This window comes from Clarias gariepinus, chromosome 6 (assembly GCF_024256425.1).
Source record: "Clarias gariepinus isolate MV-2021 ecotype Netherlands chromosome 6, CGAR_prim_01v2, whole genome shotgun sequence".
Taxonomy (NCBI): Eukaryota; Metazoa; Chordata; class Actinopteri; order Siluriformes; family Clariidae; genus Clarias; species Clarias gariepinus.
In genome coordinates this window covers 31,454,394-31,476,474 of record NC_071105.1, presented here as the reverse complement: position 1 = coordinate 31,476,474, position 22,081 = coordinate 31,454,394, and the positions used below count along the sequence as shown (strand labels likewise).

The following is a 22,081-nucleotide window of genomic DNA, read 5'->3' as shown; positions in this document are numbered from 1 at the left end:
CCATCTGTTCGTCAACTCAATCTGAAGCGATCTTGGGTGCTGCAGCAGGACAATGACCCAAAACACACCAGCAAATCCACCTCTGAATGGCTGAAGAAAAACAAAATGAAGACTTTGTAGTGGCCTAGTCAAAGTCCTGACCTGAACCCTATTGAGATGTTGTGGCATGACCTTAAAAAGGCGGTTCATGCTAGAAAACCCTCAAATAAAGCTGAATTACAACAATTCTGCAAAGATGAGTGGGCCAAAATTCCTCCAAAGCGCTGTAAAACTCGACTCGTTGCAAGTTATCGCAAACGCTTGATTGCAGGTATTGCTGCTAAGGGTGGCCCAACCAGTTATTGGGTTCAGGGGGCAATTACTTTTTCACACAGGCCATTGTGGGTTTGGATTTTTTTTTCTCCTTCAAAACTTCATTTTGTGTTTACTTGTGTTATCTTTGACTAATAATTAAATGTGTTTGATGATCAGAAACATTTTGTGTGACAAACATGCAAAAGAATAAGAAATCAGGAAGGGGGCAAGTTTTTCACACCACTGTATAATGAAAATTACAGGCCTCTCTCATCCTTTTAAGTGGGAGAACTTGCACACTTTGTGGCTGACTAAATACCTTTTTGCCCTACTGTAACTGCATTTATATAAATGTTATGGCTCCATAATATTACAAGTTGTGGAAATGTTTGTTATATTTGATTAGTGTGATATCTTAAGAGTCTTTGTTGGATTTATATAAAATTATTACTGTAACCAATGTTGATCCAAACATCAAGAACAGTAAGTTCTACTAGTTAATTTTGCATTCTTGGAGGCCAAGAATGCAAAACAAAATAAAAAATCCCAAACCAAATAACAAATTCTAAAGATTATCTTAGCATTCTGCAGGAAAAAGTGTGTAAAAAAAAAAAAACACTAAACGCAATGAGAAAACTCCAAGCTGACTGCAATTATTGTTTGCAATATACAGTAAATACTGTATTTTAATAGTTTCCTACATCGGTTATGTTTACTTAAAATATGTACAGTAATTTGGCCAGGGGTATCCAAACTTTTGCAGACAGGCGTACAAACCTACAATATGCTTTATGCCAGAAACGGCCATCAGGGCAGCTGTTACAAAAACACTCACTTAATTATCTTCTATACCGCTTTATCCTGTATTCAGGGTCGTGGGGACCTGGAGCCTATCCCAGGAGGCTTAGGGCACAAGGCAGGGTACACACTGGACAAGGTGCCAATCCATCGCGGGGCACACACACACTCATTCACACACTACAGGCAATTTGGGAATGCCAATTAGCCTAACCTGCATATCTTTGGACTGTGGGAGGAAACCCCTTAAGCACGGGGAGGACATGCAAACTACATGCACGCAGAGACGGGAATCGAGCCTGGCCAGGAATTGAACCCAAACCCTAGAGGTGCAAGGCGACAGTGCTAACCACTACACCGCCTGTTACAGAAACATTCACTGGTTATTTCAAACCAAACAAAACAGAGGAGTTATGTATATAAGTATTTATTGATGAAATTTAATGAGCATTCTTAAACATTTATATTAAATGACTAAGTGTTTTAGTACATAGAAACATAACCCAGTTCTTGTCACTACTGATGCAGTACACATCAATTCTGAAACATTTAAGTGTCAAGAAAGTTCCAAAGATTATGCTTACTATTATGGTAATAAGCAAATAAGCTAACAACGATAACATTACAGGCTGTTAAAATGCCCTTATGCAGTAAAAAAAAAAAAAAAAAATCCACCTGTGTTTTATTTAGAAGGCTCTCTTTTTCATTCTTACCCCCTTTGAGTGTCCACAGCTCCCTTGGTCTGCTTCAGCTTCAGAACTGGTGCGAGAGCATCAACAGCATCACCCAAACCATCGTTCCCATGGAGCTGTACCACGTTAAGCATCTGCCCCAAGAGGGGCTTCTACTCCGCGCAAAACACGACCGTGTTCAGGGATTTAAAGTGAAGCAGGAACAGTGACATGGAGGTGGTGTTAACCCTTTTCAAATTTCAATTCAAATAACCTATTTGTAATAATCTAAAAATTCTAATTAAGTGTTAATTTATAAAAAAAAAAAAAACTAAAAACTTTGATTAACCATTGTCAACATTAATTCAATAATAAAGTTTCTAAATGCAGTGCTTGCAAAGGTGGAAGGTAATTAAGTATATTTATTACTGTACTTAAGTATCCGTTCCATGCGTCCGTACTTTAATTAGTGTATAATTTTTTTGTTTTGATCCACTGCATCCTACAACAAATATCTCTACTTTTTACTTCACTAAATTGGTGCTGGGAGTTGCCTTACATAACCAAAATTGTGTGTAGCATTTGAAGCAAAAATATCACCAGTTGCTGACAATTATACAAAATTGCATGATTTGCCTTCTTTCCATGAAATGCTCAATCAAGCAGCAAGTGTTTAAAGTCAAAAGCAGAGATAGTTTCAGACAAAGACAATAATAGAAAGGAGAGAGAGAGAGAGAGAGAGAGAGAGAGAGAGAGAGAGAGAATGAATTAATAACCTAAAATCATTGTTGAGGTTTGGCTTCACTTACTGTTGGGTGACTTAGCAGTCAAATTTGTTTGCACATTATGGAGAAAACGTCTTGCACATCTACACTATATGGACAAAAGTATTTGCGGAAACCTGTTAAATTTTTATTACAACACTACAAAAGTAAGAACTAAAAAGACATGGGTTGGTGAATTAAGTGTGGAAGAACTTGAATGGCCTGCGCAGAGCCCTGAAACCAACATCGATGTCTGACCTCATACTGTAAATGCTCTACAGAATTAATGGGCACGAATTCCCACAGAAACTCTTCAAAATCTTGTGCAAAGTCTTCCAAGAAGAGTGGAAGCTGCTATAGAGGAAAAAGAAGGACGTATAAGAATACAATGTCATTGCAGGTTTGGCCAACTACTTTTGTCCATACAGGGTTTGAGAGGCATTTTTGTTTGGTTTGGTTGCATGACGTGTGATAGTTTTCTTGATGAATGAACAAAATTTGTATGAGAGTATGGATATTACAAAAATATCCCACTTCTGTCTTAACAATTCATGAACATTTTGTTTAGGTTGGTTTTACAATGCTGTGATCCGCACTGACTTTCTAGGATGTTGCATTGCCGGGTTATTATTGTAAACATTTGAGACTGGCTTCTATCATTTTGCCAAAATTGCCTGTGCTCATTGGATAAGAAGGGTGGCATACAATCTACTATCAAACAAAGCATCCCTAGCCAATCCAGGGTATATGTGAGCTCATCAACATGGAGATACTGCTTTCTGATTAGGTCCGGTATCCAAATTACTGCATAATCCTTACAGTTTATAACAAAATTACAGATTTTTTTGTTATTCGTCTGTTTGTGACAGAGTTGCTATTCAGAGAAAGATCACAGTTTTCCCAGTAACCTCCCCAAAACAAGCACATGCACACACATTTACACACACATGTACACACACAAGAGACAAATTCTTAACTCAATAATGGCAGCTAATTTTCTTTTTAATTGCATCGTGACAGCTTATTATACAGCAAAATTCATTGTACACATTGTACATCTTAGCTTCATAAAAGATACAAGTTTACAGGAATAAATACAAATCAAATTCAAATATCTGGGAACATAATCTTTTCAATACATTAGGTTTTATAAACTATATGCACCGGAACCCATTAACGTGTGTAAAAATAACAACAGCAACAATACAAAATGCATGAATAATAATAATAATAATTTTTTAAAAAAGCATCAAGTAAAATGAAGAATAACGAATGCAACAATGCTGAACTTGCATTTCACAGTCGGGCTGACGCGCTGCCAGCTGAGGTTCATACGGTAACATGGTGCCAAATAAAAAATGATAGTAGTGAGTTACGCTTTGTGGAAAGGGTTTGCAGATGAACATGTAGGCGAATGAGATACTTTCTGATATGATTTCTGAAAATATGCATTCAGGCAAACTGCTGCAGCAACTGTCAATCCTATGATATTTTAATGAAATTAAATCAGGCATTTCTGAGATCTGGAGAACAGCATGAATCGGACGAATGACTTTTTAGTTGTTAAACAACATAATGCATCCCATGTTCTTAACAAATTCAGACAATCACTTCCTCAAACATTTAAATATAGCTCTAAATATAATAGATTTATTATATGACTATGACACAGATACAGTATACGAGTCTGAGTAAATAATCAGTAATAATCCTGAGATGCCACTGAATATCTCTGATTTAGAAAACAGGAATTCAAATAAAACCTCATCCAAGATACTCAGAATAAAGCAAGACATAATATACTATGACTATGATAGTATTATAAATTTCTATTTAATTAGAATTAACTAATTTGATTTATTTTAAATCCATACTACATCCTATATTAAGATTTGTTGGGGTGGTGCAAACAAGGCCATGTGGCTTGTACCTTTATTGCATAATTTTATCTGGGAACATTGCCTGGGGTGTACCTTTTATATATACTGGGCAATACAGGAAGTAGTGAGTGTGAGGGGTTTTAAGACGCACAAAAAGTGCGCTGAGTATTTATAAAGCCCTCTTCACTCTAATGGGCTGTAACGTAGTAGGAAACAGTTTATTACCAAGCACTGTTTTTTTTTTCCCATTATAGTCTAATAAGATTATTGAAAGATGAAGCAAACTATGTGTGAATAAGTACTGAATGGATATGGACATAAATTGCATACAAAACTAAATTTTATTTGTTTGTAGTAAATTGATATAAACGAATGGCTGCATGGTGGGATGGAAAAACCCATCAGAGGGTACTGTGATTGAATTCCTGGCAAAACAGCCCAAAACAGAACCAAAGATGATGTTTTAATCAACTTAACAAATACTTACATATCCTTTCCTAACACAGGGAATAACAAGTCAGTGGTTAAACACCAAACAGAAAAAGAAGGGGTTCAGTCTGTAAACAGTCTAAATCATAAAATAGTATTTGTAAAAAATTTAAATGGCAAAATTTGCTGATAGAGCTCTGGAACTCTCTCAAAGCGTTGAGCCAATTAGATTTGCGGCCATTGTGATTTTCAATTCGATAACACTAAAATTATAAATACTGGAATTAAAAAATGTGTGCAACTTGTGTGACTGATTGTTTAAATGTCATGTCTTATAAATTTGACTGATTGTTAAAAATGTCTTGTACAAAGTTATTACCTTTTTTATCTTCTGCACCAAAATCCAGTCCATTAGGGGCCGATATTGCACCAGGCTCCCATAAACTCAAAAAATAAATGCTATATGCTTCCAAAAGACAAGTATAAGCAAAATATGCATACGGTTGATATTTTCTACTGAGGCTCTTGTATATTTGAAAAAAAAAAACCTTCAACTTTAGACCTTTTTACATTTGTGTATTTACTTTAATAATTTAAGAAATGTGAATTGATTCTGAATTGAAAATAATTCAATAAATTGAATCGACCACAACTGCAAAATAAATGAAATAACATAGCTCTAATTGCCAGTAAAACAATTTCAGCATGAGGCAGATGATGATGATGAGGCTACGATTTTTACCTCAGGAGAAGATACTAGAAAGACTAAAAAAAGTATTTTTTTCTTCCTCCCTACTGACTGTTCAATTTGGGTAACACAGTAATTGTCAGAAATGCAAAAAGTCACCACATGAAGGATTTTTTCCCCCAGGCCACCAAGCATGTAATAATTAGACGAGGGAATTGTATAAAAAAAATATATATAGCTCTAAATTTTGGACCGAACTGTTCTTAAATGCTAATAATATTGAGAATATTTACGTAGGGAAAAAGATTCCCCCTCCCAAAGCTGTACGATTTTGGCAATGCTGTAACAATCTGGAAATCATGTTATTTAAAGCCAATGATTTTATTTCAATATGGGATCAGAAATCAGGAACAATTATATGCAGGATAAGTGAGTGTCTTGTAAGATTCACCAATACCGATATCAGTGAGAAATCAGGATTGACTACAGCATATTTTACATACCAGCTACACAGTGATTTGTCTATGATGAACTCATCCACTTCGGACTAATTTCTGTTTAGCACAAGCCTGGAAGTCATGCTCACGTCTCCACTTTTCCGAACGTCCCCTCAGGAGGGCGGTAATGCCTAGGGAAAGTCTTCAGCTGGAAACTGTTGAAAGCGTACTTGCGGCTTCCGACGTTCTTCACCGTGTTCTCACGTCGGCAACCCTCACTGCGGGGGAGGGGAGGGGGGTTATGAAAGCAAGTGTATAATGACAATTAAAAAAAATTATAAAAAATAAACAAGGGGCCATGTTTAGAGAACATAGGCAAAGAAAAATCAAGACAATCAAGAAGCACGGCACAGTGGGGTTATGGGTAGGCAGTGAAACATGGGGAGGCTGTAAGAGGGGTGAGAATGGGACTGTAAAAAGCAAGCAGAACAAGTTGCTCAGCCAATGCTTGTCTGTGTGGATCAATAGTTTAAAGCTTAGACTTGAAGGAAGAAATAGCAAAGCTGCAATTTGGGCAGTATTTTTAAAGACTGAAAATGCATTTAAGTGCAGTACTAAATATTTTGTGTCCAGGACCATACCCTTTGCTTTTTGACCACAATAAAAAAAAAGAAAAAAGTTTTTAACTAAACAACAGAAAACCCTTAAAAGTTGGTCTAACTGTTTATGAACCATGTGTTACATTAAATCTATAGAAAAATTTAAACCAGCTTCATAATGTGGGTTCATATAGAAGATATGTCAGCAAGACTGTAACTGGAGCTAAACAGTCCCGCTGATTATGATACAATTCTACTATACTGACAAGTGCAGATATAATATTGAAGAGCAGAGCATCGATGTAGATGCACCATCATCAAATTCTATCAAACACATCCTACGTCATAGTGGCATAGCTTTCCAGTGTTCTGAATTGTCATGTTGCACACTTCAGGACATCTAGAGGTAGTTTAATTAACATATCTCAATCCTCAAAAAATGACTTGAATCATATTTTTCTAAATACGAACATAAAGATTTTCTAAGCAAGGAAGCTCAAGCCGAATGCAAACAGTACCCAAGAGTCTATCAACCTACTAAATCCATTAAGCTTAACACTGACATTCTCACTAGCAAGCAAATAATTATTTTGCGGTTTGTGTCATCTAACCGTGTTACATTTGCTACTGTTGTCGATTATGGGTGTGCTGTCAATCATTGTCAAACCATTTGAGCTCTAACTTCAATTAGAACAGTTAAGAGGTTAGGTTATGAATGAGACACTTAAGAAACATCACATGGCATAGGATTGGTTCAAGGAATCATTCGGGTTTTACCGCATCATACCTGTTTGCCATAAACTTGAAAATTCTCAGAACAAAATGTCATGCTGTTGCTAGAAAAATGCTTCTGTTGATTGGTTGTCGATCATTGTGTCGCTTGCTAATGTGAATGTAAGCTATTCCATCCTCAAGCACCATACAAGTTCATTATTAATCCCAATAAATCGTAATAAAGAAAACCAATAAACATACAAAAAAAAAGAAAAATAAATGCAGTGTAAATCCATCTAACATACAGTATATGGCACTGCAACTTCATGCATCAAAAAAACAAGGAAATAACAGTATCATAAGTATCATACTCTACAAAAAGTTTAAAATTAAAACCTATTCAATCACTTAAATCCCAAAATCTTATACACTGATGTCCGTGACCCTCAGTTTAGGACTTCTAATCTCACCTAAAGCTAATCTTAAGTATCCAGAAGTCCTTATTCCCACGTGCGTCGTTATATAACGAAGTCCACCTAATCTAACAAACATCTTTTTCTATCTTGGTATAATATAACATGTCACACTCTTATAAGGATTTAAAAGTCCTACTGACTCAGTTTCTCTCTCTCTGACCCATCTCTAAGTGTATAAATAGACAGTATGAGGACTTTGCCAAGCATATTTTTAGACAGGAGAATTTAACAAAGTGATATGATTTCCATATGAGGATATTACAAAGTAGTCAATTTCAATACGCGAGTCAGATAAAGGAGTTGCCTGGTTGTGTGTTGTGTAGAAGGATGTTCTGTCCAGGATGGTCTAAATCATCAAGCATCAATACTGCTGTCAGGTTTTGATTTAATATCATGCTTATTTACTCACACTCAAGACCCAACATTTAATATGTGAAGCATGCCTAATGTACGCAAACGAATATTATATATGGGGGTGTTCAAGTCAAACCGGGACTTGTGACAAACTTCTTTTAAATGAAGGTGCAAAAGCAATTTTCTGACATTTAGAGAAGTTGCAGTATAACATTGGAACATTGCAAACGTTTTACGAAAGGCCGTTCATCCGTGACGACCCTGGACGAGGTGACTCAGAGCCCACTGCAGTTGTTCCCATAAACATTCAGCAAGTGGAACATTTGATCCTTGGAAATCCACAGATAACTTCTCGCCAACTTAAGGAAGAGATGCACCTGTCTGTGGGAACTGTTACATACCAATAATTCACAAACATAAGCACATTACACAAACTTGTCTGGGAGTTATTGCTCCATCCCAGTACAGTCCTGACCTTGCTTCAAGACATTTCCACATGTTTGGGCCATTAAAGGAGTTCCTGGGAGGCCAGTGTTTCATTTGTGAAGCTGGTAGTCTGATAATGGCTCCGGCATTCTGGGAAAACTTTTCTAGTGCTTGAAGCACTATTGACACGCTGGGATAAGTGCATTAGTGTAGTAGGGTATTGTATATAGAACTAAAGGGATTTTTACTCTCATAACTGTGTTCTGCTATTCTGCATAATGAAAAATGTCCAGGTCTGGCTTGAACCCCCCTCATATTTCATTACGAACAATGGCAATCATAGCAAAGCAGACTGCACATTTCTCTCTCTCTCTTTACCCACCATAAAAAATCTTATCATGTACAAACTTGTAGCAAAATAAACACAGCCAAAAAAAACATTCAATGCCTCCGCTCAAATAATACAAAGTATGTTACTCATTCAAGTACTAAAAACTGTCTCGAGAGAAAATAAAAAAAGCACTGATGCATCCAGTTCTAAACCAGACTCATAGAACATCAAGAAGTCATATTTATTTGGCATCTTTTAATAAATGCCTAAAATATAAATGATATACAGGGCAGAGGAAGCTCATACAGCAACCTTCTGTGCTAGTAAAGGTTGTAGAATTAAATTGTAGTACAGCCAGGAAGCCCCACTTGAATTATCCCTTAACTTTCCTGTGCTAAAAGTGGCTGCCAAATAAATACATAAATAAATAAATATCATTATAGCAAAAATAGTGCTTCTAAGATAATGTGCTGGGAAAACCCAGGAAGAGCTCTGAAGCTTTGGGACCTGAATAATATTATTATGGCACACAGAAAGCAACATAATTAGTTATATATTTGGCACTAGTAGATAAATAGTACATTCTGCTTATGATTGCTGCATAATTTGCCTTAGTGTAAAGCAACACGTTTAGGTTCACATCATCTAAAACAAGGCTCAAATATACAGAGATATTAAATTAACCAATGGAACCTATTTAAATTTACCTCGAATGAAAAACTGGGAATAGTGCACAAATTAGTGGCTAATAAAAATAATCATATTAAAAAATACGGAGCTATATTTACTGCATAATTAAAAGTTCCCCTGACCTAATGTACAATCGAATTGACCCGGCGCTAAAACTTCATCGTAAAAGTGCACTGGATTTGTAGATACTGTTCTAGATTAAGCTCTGGCCAAGCCGTTAGCTTTGCATTTAAATACAAACACATGGAAGACATAGAAATTCAATCACAAATCACTGAGGAAATATGATCTCGGTTAAGAAACTGTATCTCTATGGTATACTGTATGTATGGTCTTTATAACCAGCATATCTGTAGCAGGTGCAGGGAAAAGAATAGACGGAAATTCTTAGACTTTGCGTGATTATACTTAATAAACTATATATATATGTATATATATACACATTGAGATTTAGACCTCACTTATTTAAAGAAGTAAGGAAGTAAGGCAGAAATGCATTGCTAGGGACACATAGACCTTTAAACACATAGAGGATGTGCAGCCACTGAACCGCCTCATCCGCCAATCGGCCAATCAGAGAAGAGACGAGGGGCAAAGTTTGGAAAGCAATGAGGAAAAAAAGGAAAGCAAGAAAGAAATATATATATAAAATAAAAAAAGAAGAAATGGATGAAATTAAATAAAAAAGAGGATATTATTAAGTAGAGCTAAAACAAACAAATAAACAAACAGCTTGTTCGGGATACCAGAAAGCAAGGAAGCAAATATATGAAAAGGAAGAAAATAGGAGAGCAAAAAAAGGAAGAAATCTTTTTTTTAACTGAAAATGGTGGGAATAAATGTAAAAAGAGAATACAAAACAAGCAAACAAACAAAAGAGCCAGCAAATAAATTAACTAACAAAAAAGTAAAAAGAGAAAACAAGGATTTAAAGAGAGAAAAAAAACCCACAAATATACAAAATAAAATAAATATAAGAAAGTAAATAAAAAAGGAAAAATAAAGCATGAAAGAAAGAAAGAAAAAACAGCAGAAGATAAATGTTAGAAAAAGACAAGAAAAAAAAGAGTAAAGATGCAAAAGAATATATATGTAAAAGGTAAAAAATATAATTAAAAAGAAGCAAGAAAGAATACAGAGAAGAAATGAAAGAAAGAAAGAAAGAAAGAAAGAAAGAATGAAAGAAAGCAAGAGAAAACGGGCAGAAAGGAAACAAGAAAAGAGGAAAGAAGAAAAGCTTGGGGAGTGCTGTGGGCTCAGCTGCAGCGGAGTTTGGCCAGCAGGTAGGCGACGCTGAGGAAGAGCCAGACGATGAGCAGGTTCGGGCTGAGAGCGAGCAGAGGCAGAGAGTACAGCAGGTTGGGCTCTAGCCTCAACTCCCGCACGGGCAACACGCCGCTCAGATTCTTCTGCGTCACGCCCTCACGGGTACCAACGCTGCAGCCAGGGGGTTTGGGGATAAAGAAGGGGGGGGCGTGTTCACGGATACAGGAGGTTTTTGAATAAAATAACCGCACCGGGACCGACATTGATGAAGACAAATAAAAAAATCAGATATGAATTGAAAATTATAGATAATCATAAATAAAATTATATATTGTAACAAATATAGGGATGAGACAAATGAGAACACAAAAAACAAAAACAAATCCAGATAAAACAAAAGAAAAACAGACGACGCATATAAACAAGATGGAAAGAGAGAGAAAGCAAAGAAGAGTAAATTAAGAACAGTGTTTCTCTTCATCAGTATGTACACTCTCAGAAATAAAGTGACCAAACTGTAATTTTCAATTACAAATAACTGCACAGCTTTTATTCCTTTGGTATGTACAGTATTTTTAAATTCTTTAAAAATTATTTTTTTTCTATTTAACCTAGAAATCCAAATGAAATGGCATCAGAGCTGCACATTTTTTTACCATCCAATATGCTGTCTGAAATTACGACAAAGGGAGCATCAGGGTAAGAAGGGAAGTGTATGAAGCGATGCACCCATCATCCACAGTGGTCACTTTACAAGACTCTGGAGGCAATGTTATGATCTGGGGTTGCCACAGTTAGTCAGCTATGTTATGTAGCAATAATATGAAGTCAGCTGATGACCTAAATGACCAGCTTATCACATCAAAATTTGCATACCAAAAATTAAAAATGGTGAAATATTGGTTCTGGGAGCTTTAGAAATCATTTTCTTAAGAGTTGGTGACCACCATGTTGTGGGCAGTAGTCAAGCCTAAAGACAGTCGAAAAACAAAACAATACAGTACTTAAATTTAGAAGACATGCACCCTAACTTAAAAAACAAAAAACACATCATCAAGGGGACACCATTCCAGCAACAAAGAAAAGTACTGTACAGTTCGGGGCCCCCAAGTGGAGTAGTGGTAAAGTGCTCGCCCTATCATCCGGAGATCGTGGGTTCGATCCCCGGGTGATACTGTAGCCCCTTGCAGCAGAGGGTCTAGAGAGAGCTACAGCCAATCAGGGGCGTCTGTAAGCTCATGCAAGTGGAAGGATCAGATAGCGCTGTCCTCCGATTGTCAGATTAAATTAGAGAAAAAAATCAGGAGGAAATCCCCCCCCCCCAAAAAAAAAAGTACAGTTCATTACCTTTATTTCTGAGAGTGTACAATAAAAGGACCTATCAGGAAACAACATTTCCCGTATGCTACTTAAACAGCTTCAGGCCGTGCAAACTAGAGCATGCAACAGTTCCAAGTCACTAATGCAGCAAAACACACACCCCATCTCTCTTTACATCCACTGCAGTGGCATGATCATATAACATGACCCAATAAAAAATGCATCTACAGTATAGAGCCACCAAGGTGTTTAGTGCTACTGAAGAGATGAGGGAGTGTGTTTTCCCCATGCGCGAAACCAAAACATAATTAGACGCAACTATGCACTTGTTCAAAGCCACTGTATACAAATACTGATCACCAGGTGAGACAGGCAAGCCTACATGACTTATATAACAGAACAATCCCGTGTCTTGCTCCTTTCTCTGAAATCCATCACGTTGTTCCCTCTACGCTTCAGAGAGGATCCAAGAAGGGGTAGGATGATTTGGGATGAACCCATTGCACATGTACATGCTAAATTAACTGTCCGTTGTCCCTTCTAAATTTTTGTTCACTACCCCAAAGTGATTGGCTCAGCTTACGCATTTAATCTGTTTAGCAAGCAAAGAGCAGGAGGGATGAAGAGGCAGGGTGAGATGGCTGGTGGAGATAACGCTTGACACTGGACCAGAAAAAAGGCAACAAGAACAAAAGCAACAGCAGTTTCAAGAGCAGGAGCAAAATTTTAAAGCAGTGACACATGGGATGTCCAGGTAAGAGGATGAGGTGTTCAAGATAATTTTACAGAAGCAACAAAGCAGATAAATTATAAGAGAGATATAGAGCAGCGTCAAAAAGTCTGAACCTAATTTATTCTTCATTAAAATTATTTTTAGTTTTAGTTTAAATAATATATATATAAAATTATACACAGGGGCATACAAATTTTATCCGTTCTGGAGGTGAGTACAGAGACGAAATTTCAAAATTATGAAACGCATAATTCCAATGCAATATTACCAATTTCCAACACAATAATTATGTTTTTGCATATAAAAAATAAAAACATTTAGAAAAGACATTTAAATTAAGTAAAATAAAATATAAAACAAATAGACATTAAACTTAATTTAAGCTTAATTTATGATTCCTCTTGGCACTGGCTGCTTAAAAAAACTAACTGAACTGAACCATTCTTGGGACCCATGGTGCTATGTCTTCACTAAATCTTGTACAAATTGCAAAAAAAAAAAAAAAACCTACTAAAAACATGTAAACATCACTTAGCTTTCCAGTTACTTTATCAACCAGCTTGGTTAATTATATGCTGAAAATGCTTCATATGCCGAGGCAAATTTCTTGCAAAATTTTTGTTCTTAAGGTGAAAATGCTCAAGGTGGGGCCTTTGTATGCCGAGGTACTACTGTATATAATTGCCCACCTTTAAAAATTATTTTTGCACTTAATTTAAGGATAAACAAATTCATGAGCTATTTCACCAGGCTCTGTTGTGCTTCGATACAGATTAAGTGAAGTGAACCAATATGGAATTTATGGGATAACTTGACACTGGTTATCTCCTCATATTTTTTTTTATTAACGAGTGCCTTTGTCTGTGGAGAGTTACATAACTTTGCTGACTTGCACATTTTTTAATGTGCACCAGTAGTATATAACCATGTAACTAATAAAAACAGCTGATGGTAGTAGACTCAGACTTTTTGATCTTGTATGATTGGCATTCAGTCATTACTGAGACATGGTAAGCTCTTTGTTTTTGAACAGGCACGTGTTGTCGTCCTACCTCCGCATGCAGTCGAGGGCCTGAGTGAAGACCTGTGGTGCCATGCCGTGCTCGTGCTGCAGGATGAGACACTGCTCCAGCGTGACTGACATGGCTGTGCGGTCCTTCGCACTCTTGCAGCTTGTAAAACGTACACCATTCAGCCGTCGACAGATCTGATACCGGAAATAAAAGAATGAATTACACCAGATATAATATAGCTACAAGTATAGCGAAGTCAGCACAGGCTTGGTTTGTCTGGATTGTACTGCACTTTTGGATATTAAGTTAACCTTGAACTATGTGGTTGAAATAGTTCACATAGAAAGGCTAATGTCTCCCCAGTCACTGCTGCATCAGCAAAAATGGACACCCCACTTGTAATTTTGCAAACTTTTAAAGAAGAGGCATTCATGATGGTTTGGATCTACACATGCTGCTTCTGAGCTCCCAGTGATACAGACCCCTCTCTGACCTCTGCACATGTTGACTTGTCCCTGTGCTGAATTGGACTCCATGATAACTTGGACAACTTTTGTTATACTGAACTTCCAGCAAAGTTATGTAGTTAAATACTTTCTGTTATCCGTTATCACCCAAATGAGGATGGGTTCCCTGTTGAGTCTGGTTCCTCTCAAGGTTTCTTTCTATTGCCATCTCAGAGAGTTTTTCCTTGCCATGTTGCCCTCGGCTTACTCATCAGGGACAATCTCACAAACTCAGTATTATCTAAATACATTTTTGTCCAACTCATCTTCCATAAATTTTCTTTTCTTTTTGTGAAGCTGCTTTGAGACAATGACCATTGTTAAAAGCACTATATAAATTGAATTAAAGTGAGATGCTTATTGTTAAGATTAAACAAAGATGAAGGCTTTCCAAGGGCGTTGTGATCTTTCATGACGATGCACGTCTGCACACGTCTGCACACATCTGCCCACACTCTTGACACTGCAAAAACTTTTCCTTCATATATGCGTACACCAGATATGATCAAACATTTTAGACACCTGATTACCAGACCCTTATGGTACTCCCCTAAACTGTTGCCAGAATGTCTTTGTATGCTACAAGATGTCTTTATATGCTACAGAATTTTAGTTTCTCTTCTCTGGAGCTAAGACTCCAAACTTACTCCAGCACAAGTGATTTTCATAAAGAGGCTGTTTGCCAGGGATGAAATAAAAGAATTTTGAAAGTCCTGCTTGAAGCCCTGACCTGAACACCACTAAGCAGTTTTAGGATGAACTGGAAAGCAGGCCTGTGCCAGGACTCCTCATTCAAAATCAGTACCTGACCTCACTAATGCTCTTGTACCCGAATGGATTTATCCTCCAAAATCTAGTGGAATACCTCCCTAGAACTGTGATCTTTACAAAGATAAAGCATTGTATTATTATAAAATTCTCTATTTATTTTCAAAAACAATCTTACATCATACAAGTGTATAAATAAATAAAATGCTTTCTTAGCCTGTTCTAAGTTAACTAAGAAGATGAGTATAGACATGTTCAGAAAATATGACAGTTATGGAACTGCAAAGAGATAGTTATTTAGAATTGTGACAAACGTACTAATGTAGTACTTTCAAACAACAATAAGCAGAAGCGTTATCTACCTCTGCAGCCTGCCAGAGGATGTCAACGTTCTTGTTTTTCCTGGCGTGAACATTCTGACCAAGGAAGCGCAAGAGCTCTGGAAGACAAGTCTGACTACGGGAACAAGGGAGACCTAGAAGCAAGAAAGCCAGAACAGACAGGCAGATCAACACCATTACTGTTGAAGTTAAATATGATATTTGACACTACTGTCCAACGAACAGGCTTTAAAACAGATATTGTTTTAGTCAGACAAGATCATGTCATCATTTGTTAGTAATATGGTTTAAATTGGGTGCAAGCAAACTGGTATAACACAAAGATGTGGTGACTCACAGTCATCTGGTAACACCTCCTTGAACTGTTCGTAGTAGGAGTTCAGACGTCCCAGACTCTCAGAATTAATGATCTCCTGCAAAGACGTGTCTCCAATCCTAAACACACACCAATGTTAGGCGATTCTGAATCCTTTCACAACTATGAAGGTTTGTCTAACTTGGCATTATATTATGTAGATTATGTAGATTATGTATATTAGTGCTGCCAATCCATAATTTTTTTTTATCTAGAATTCCTAAAATCACAATTTTAAAATACTCAGATATACTTTTATTATAAAAAAGTGCAATGTTGAAATAAAAAAAATGCATGACAAAATGGTTACAGGAAACTAATTATGCAGGAGATTTCCCAGTTTTATAATATCTAAAACATTAACATTTAACAAATGTTAAATTACAATCTCTCAAATGGGATTGGGGTTGCATGAGCAATCCACCGACAGCGGGGCTCGAACCAGGATACTCGTATCTAAAAATCAACAACCTAGAGCCTTAGCCGCCTGAGCCACCACATTTCATATTCTTCCAAAAATAGTTCGTCATGAAGGTAGCTCAAACGCAAAACTGTAGTTTTACACAAAATTCCATCTAGAACTTTTTCTAGAACTATGAAACTTGATGTTCAGCACACCAGGCGATGTTTCCTCATTCATCTTACTATACAGTACATGCTAAACGTGTCATTATCACACGCAGCTAGGTAACTGCGCTAAGACTATGGGAAGCCATTTGGGGCGAACAAAAAAAATAGGCATTCATTTCAGATTAATCACATGCATTAACGGGTTAATATTAACAGCCCTAATTAATATAGATTTTTTTATTAAGGTTTTATTATATATTAAGCATTGGCACTGCAACTTTACAAATCTAGAACTCACTTCTCAGCTATCGTCTGCTGTTCGTTGATGCCGACGTTAAAGTGAACAGGCTGTACGCGCAGTAGCATGCCGTTCTGAATCTCCCGTGGCAACGCATCGAACATGGTCACTGGCAGTGGAATGCGCACATTAAAGCCGTCGCGGTTCCCTGTGATCACAGGTAGCATGTCTGGAGAGGATGTTGACAAAGCCTGTGTCACCTTAAACGTCACGTTCCTTAGGTCCATGATCCCCACACTCATGTCCTCAAGCATCGCTAGCTCCTCTCCTACAATGCACGCACACACACACACACACACACTTAAGAGATTTGCATAAGAAATTAACAGTAGTTACCTGGCACATACGTTAGATGTAGTTTCACAACCTTTAACCCACATATTCAACCATTTAAAGTAAAAATTTAAATTAAATATATTTTCTATGTATATCTATACAGTGGGGGTATAGAAAAGACACCAACATCGGTTAATATTGTCTGTGTACTTACCGTAGGTACTCAGTAGACTTTCAAACTGAGCAAGCAGTCCAATGGTGTATAACTGCCTTAGAAAACCGTCATCACGGAGACAATTCCTCAGTTTAATAATAAAGCCGCATATAAGAGCAGTAAGCTATGGAGTAAAACGAAAAAGTGTTTTTTTTATGACACATGTATCATATACCTTATAGCCCGTATTAAATTATTTCACATTATTTAAAAAATACAGGACCCTTGGGATGACATTTTTAGTCACTAATTCTAGTGTGAACTTAACAGCTCCTCAACTTTAAACACAGGCTTGCCTCAGCCATTATCAGACATTAATAACATACCCAGCTAGTTATACAAGCTAATGCATTGTCTTGAACATTATCTCCTAGTAATATACAACAAATGTGTTGTAAAAAAGAAAAAAATAATAATAATAAGACCAAGTGCCCAAGGTACTAATTAGTACCTGAAGGTGTATCATAAGCAGTACAACCCGAGACGAAGACAGAACAAAGTTGTCAACTAGCATTAGCCTGTCAGCTAAAATATAAGATCTGGTTAAAGTGGTTTGTTTCCCAGTGATTTTGTCATTAATGTCTACGATTGTTAATGTCTAATGTCTAGGATCGTTAATGTTTTATGATTAATCAATTAATTGCTGAAAATAATCTTATTAACCATTTAGCACAAGGTGGCACTTCAGTTGATATAAATATTTACTTGCACGCTACAAAAGGGTGAACTTTAATTCTAGGTGATGCACGATTTTGAATGAAGACAGAAAGACAACAGCAGTAACTGTGTAACACAAAACTCCAAGGCTATTTAATATAGTTGGAAGGAAATGGGTATTGACATTCTGGAAAAAAAAAAAACAGTCTGGAAACATTTACCTTGTCAAGGTGTGAAATGTTGAGTGACCAAGGTTTTCCATTAAGAGGGCTAATTTTATTACAAAAATGTGTCTAGGGCTGATAATCAATATAAGGCTAATTTTAGTGAAATAATGTACGTGTCTATAAATACCAAAGGTGAGTTACAGTTAATATTTGGGCCAGTTTTCACATCAACTGTTTTATTTTTACAGTGTGATCTGACAACCCTAACAAGCACAGGGCACATGAGCGTGTATGCACGACAGTTTTAGCAAGTGAAAATATATCGAGTTCTCGCTCAGTAATGAAGAGCAAACACCACCATGCAGTGGAAGTAAAACTGATTACACTTTTAATTCATCTGTGGTTCACATCCGTGCCAACTTTAAGAAGAGAGCCACTAGTTCACGGACCAACTATGTTTTTTTTATTTTATTTTATTCTGTTAGCTTAAACTATTTAGGCATAATTTATTTGTCATACATAACTAATTTGTTGGGATTGTGGTGCTGGAAAAAGTGCATCTTGTAACAATTCACAAATAATTAATTATTGATTGTTAACGAATCTAACTATCCACTAAGAAAAATATGCCAAATTAGCAATGCTATTTTTTGACCTCAGTCACATTCATTAGTTCCCAGCACTGTTAGTTACTGTAACAGTGTAGAGATGCCCCGAGGCTATTTTAGTAGTTTCTTTGGTTTTACACAATGTTAAACAATTGATTTACTGATTTTAGATTTTTTTAAACCACCTGATGTTTGCATTTAAACTCACTGTCTGGCAGAAGACCACGTCTCGGCGGTACTGCACACTAAGGTCCATGGCGATAGTCGGTGCTCGGTCTTGCATTAGAAGAAACACCATTGACTTTTTTGCCTTGTCGCTCATCATTGCCACACACTCTGTTAGCGTTGTTAGCAGCGGATACAGTGCCTCACTCCACTCACCTGACACACATCCATTTCAATAAACAGACAAATCAGTATTATTCACTATAAAGTAGTAATTATGTAACATAGTGGCTTAATTTCTACTGCTACAGACCAACATAAAAACAGACAACATAAAAGCACAGGGAAATTATGGAAAAAAAGACTCTTTTGTAAACATTTAGCATAAGCACATCAGCGATAAGGGGGTCATATGGGGTTGGTGGGGCTCTTACCTGGGTAACTCTCCTCTCTGCTGTTACTGGCATCTAGAGGGGCAACATGCACAGTTAGGAAGCACAACCAGCACATACAAGCTGGCCTTGCCAAGCTCACACAGACAAACACAAAAACACTGGCCATAGACATGATACTGTATAGGCCAAAAGATTCAGCTCAGATATAATATTAAAGCTGTGCTAAATAAAACAATAAACTGTATGAAATTATATTTAGTTTTGTAATGGTTGTGTTGGATGTGGAGTCTATTCTACAAACACTGACTACAAAGTAGAAATACACTACTGATTGGGCACATATAGGTACAATTTACTATAGACAATCAAAGGCAGGTATTTTTGCAGGTATTAAGGAAAGTAGGAGAACCCAGCAGTAACCACACAGACATGGGAAGATCATGCAGAGAAACTCCATATAGACAGCAACCTGTGCTTTGGATTGAAGCAAGAATCCTACAGCTGGGATGTGACATTAAATCTAATAAACTAATAAATATAAATCTCTGGGTCGGATGTTATTCTTTAACCTGATACAAATATGCTTCCAATAGCAGATACACCCAGGCCTTGTGATGCTGGATTGTTAGTTATTCCTAAGTTTAGTTTAGTCTCGAGACTTTTAAATCTGATCTTCCTATTTAACAATTTCCAGCTAATTTATATGTTATGGGTGTAAGTTTCTGTTTATTGCTACTAACTGACTATTATGGGTTGATTCTAGGTATAATTATTTGTTTTTCCCAGTATACTCTATTTCTGAGTCATACCAGCTGCCTAGCTGGCACAGATTAAATAGACCGGGAGCAACAAACACACACCCCCAGAGTGTGGGCCAGCTAGCACGCCAATCACTAACCGAGCTACAGTACTTGTCATATGATTACACAAGCTTAGATGAAAGACAGAAATTTCCCAAGAGCTGAGAAATGATGCGCTGACAAAAAAACGAAAACATGACTCAGTCATATAAACTGTTTAACATTCTGGCACATACTCAGACGCAGACACAAACAAGGTCGTGGACTGGGTAACTGCAACAGTGTCAGTGGAAAGATGGAGGATTCTAAAATGGACACATTCGTAAAGAAAGAAATGTTTTTAAATAAACATTTCGTAAAGACATTTCTTTCTTTACGAATGTGTCCATACAGTATATGCATATATATATATACACCTTTACAAGCACATTTTATGTTTAGATGTGTTTCCCACTTATGCTCTGTAATGATCTGAGGTGCTGTTAATTGCATTTAAATAGATTTCTGAGGCTGGTGACTCTAAATGAACTTCTCCCCTGCAGCAGAGGTATGTTTTGGTCTTGCTTTCCTGGGAAGTTCTTTATGAGATCCAGTTTCATCATGATGCTTGATGGGTTTTGCAAATGCATCTGACAATACTGTTCTTGCAAGAACTATTTCAGAACAGCTGAACATTGTGTCTTAAAATAACGACAGACTGTTGTTGTTACTTAATTACCTATTATGTGCTATTTCATAGTTTTTGTTTTAGAATGTGTGTCCAAACTTTTGACCAGTATTCTATATAAAAGCTACTAATGACACACTTAATAACAGGCAATAGGCCTGTTGCTATGGCAGCATGCACTCTGATGAGCAGGTGAGGATAAGGAACATGAAATGATTCATGGGCGCATCTGTGTGTGTGAGAAGAGCAAGCGTGTGATGTAATTGTATTGCCAGAAGTGAAGATCATGAGCAGGATTTGGTCTGTTTTTAGACAGATATTTGTTTGCTCTCATTTAAATCTACACTTGCACATAATCAAATGTTCACACAAATGCACAATTGTTTTCCACTCAGACACTTACTTTTAGCATTCACACATTCAGCTAACACTCTGATTTTCAACCAGCAAAGCTGTTACTACTTCCCTATGTTCTCACTGATGGGGAAACACAACTAGTTGTTACAGGAAAATATGATTGAGAGTTGTGTTGAAGAGAGTTTGGTACTATAGTGCCAACTTAAAAAAAAATTTCTCTGTTAATGGCGCATCCTGAATTAGACCACAGCAAATTGAATTCCTAAATTCAGAATTTGTGCAACATAAATAAAATTTTCTTCATCGCTCTCACTCACTCATCGTCTATACCGCTTAATCCTGTATTTAGGGTCACAGTGGCCCTGGAGCCTATCGCAGGAGACTTAAGACAGGGTGCCAATCCATCGCAGGACACAGACACACACTCACACACTCATTCACACCCTATGGAAAGTTTGGGAATGCCAGTTAGAATAATCTGCATGTCTTTAGACTGTGGGAGGAAACCGGAATACCCGGAGGGAATCCACAAAGCACGGAGAGAACATGCAAACTCCATGCACACAATCAAACCAAGACCCTGGAGGTGCATGGCAAAAGTGCCACCACCAAGTCACCGTGCCGCCCAAACAAAACTGGATTGAATTGAATAAGTCTTAGGTGCTAGAGCATTCCAATGTACTGCGGGAGAAAACCAGAGTACTGGAAGGAAAATTCTCACACAAAAAGAACATTCAAACATCATGCACACACAATGTGTAAGTAACCCTTGCTCACTCCAAAGGATCATTAGGTAGGCAGCCTCCCCTTCAGCAGGTGTGTGAAGGGGCGGGGCTGCTACATTGGGCACGGCTGGCGGGTGATGCTTGTAATTTATCTCGGGCTTGCTCCGCTCTATAAAAGTGAGCCATGGGACTTAGCTCAAGGTCTAGATTCCAAAATCCAAATCCAGAGTTTGGGAATGAGAAGAACGTAAGGCGGACGTTAAACTGGAAAGTGGCATGCAAGCGGGGTGATGCCATGCACCCCAGGGACTTCGAAGGCAGGTGACCCC

At 37.2% G+C, this 22,081-nt stretch overlaps 1 protein-coding gene across 4 annotated transcripts in view; it reads right to left on the bottom strand.

Moving 5' to 3' along the window:
- Positions 1-3,511: 3,511 nt before the first annotated feature.
- inpp4ab (inositol polyphosphate-4-phosphatase type I Ab) overlaps positions 3,512-22,081 on the bottom strand; it is a 65,043-nt gene continuing 46,473 nt past the window's right edge. For 3 of the 4 annotated variants that reach the window (XM_053497941.1, XM_053497944.1, XM_053497942.1), the window contains exons 16-23: positions 19,243-19,275; positions 18,852-19,024; positions 17,212-17,335; positions 16,722-16,989; positions 15,836-15,933; positions 15,520-15,632; positions 13,923-14,077; positions 3,512-6,239 (exon numbers count right to left, since the gene is read on the bottom strand). In XM_053497941.1, coding sequence (XP_053353916.1) covers positions 6,107-6,239; positions 13,923-14,077; positions 15,520-15,632; positions 15,836-15,933; positions 16,722-16,989; positions 17,212-17,335; positions 18,852-19,024; positions 19,243-19,275 — 1,097 coding nt within the window. In that variant the 3' untranslated portion in view covers positions 3,512-6,106. The remainder of the gene's footprint in view (positions 6,240-13,922; positions 14,078-15,519; positions 15,633-15,835; positions 15,934-16,721; positions 16,990-17,211; positions 17,336-18,851; positions 19,025-19,242; positions 19,276-22,081) is intronic. The other variant, XM_053497943.1, reaches the window with a different exon arrangement.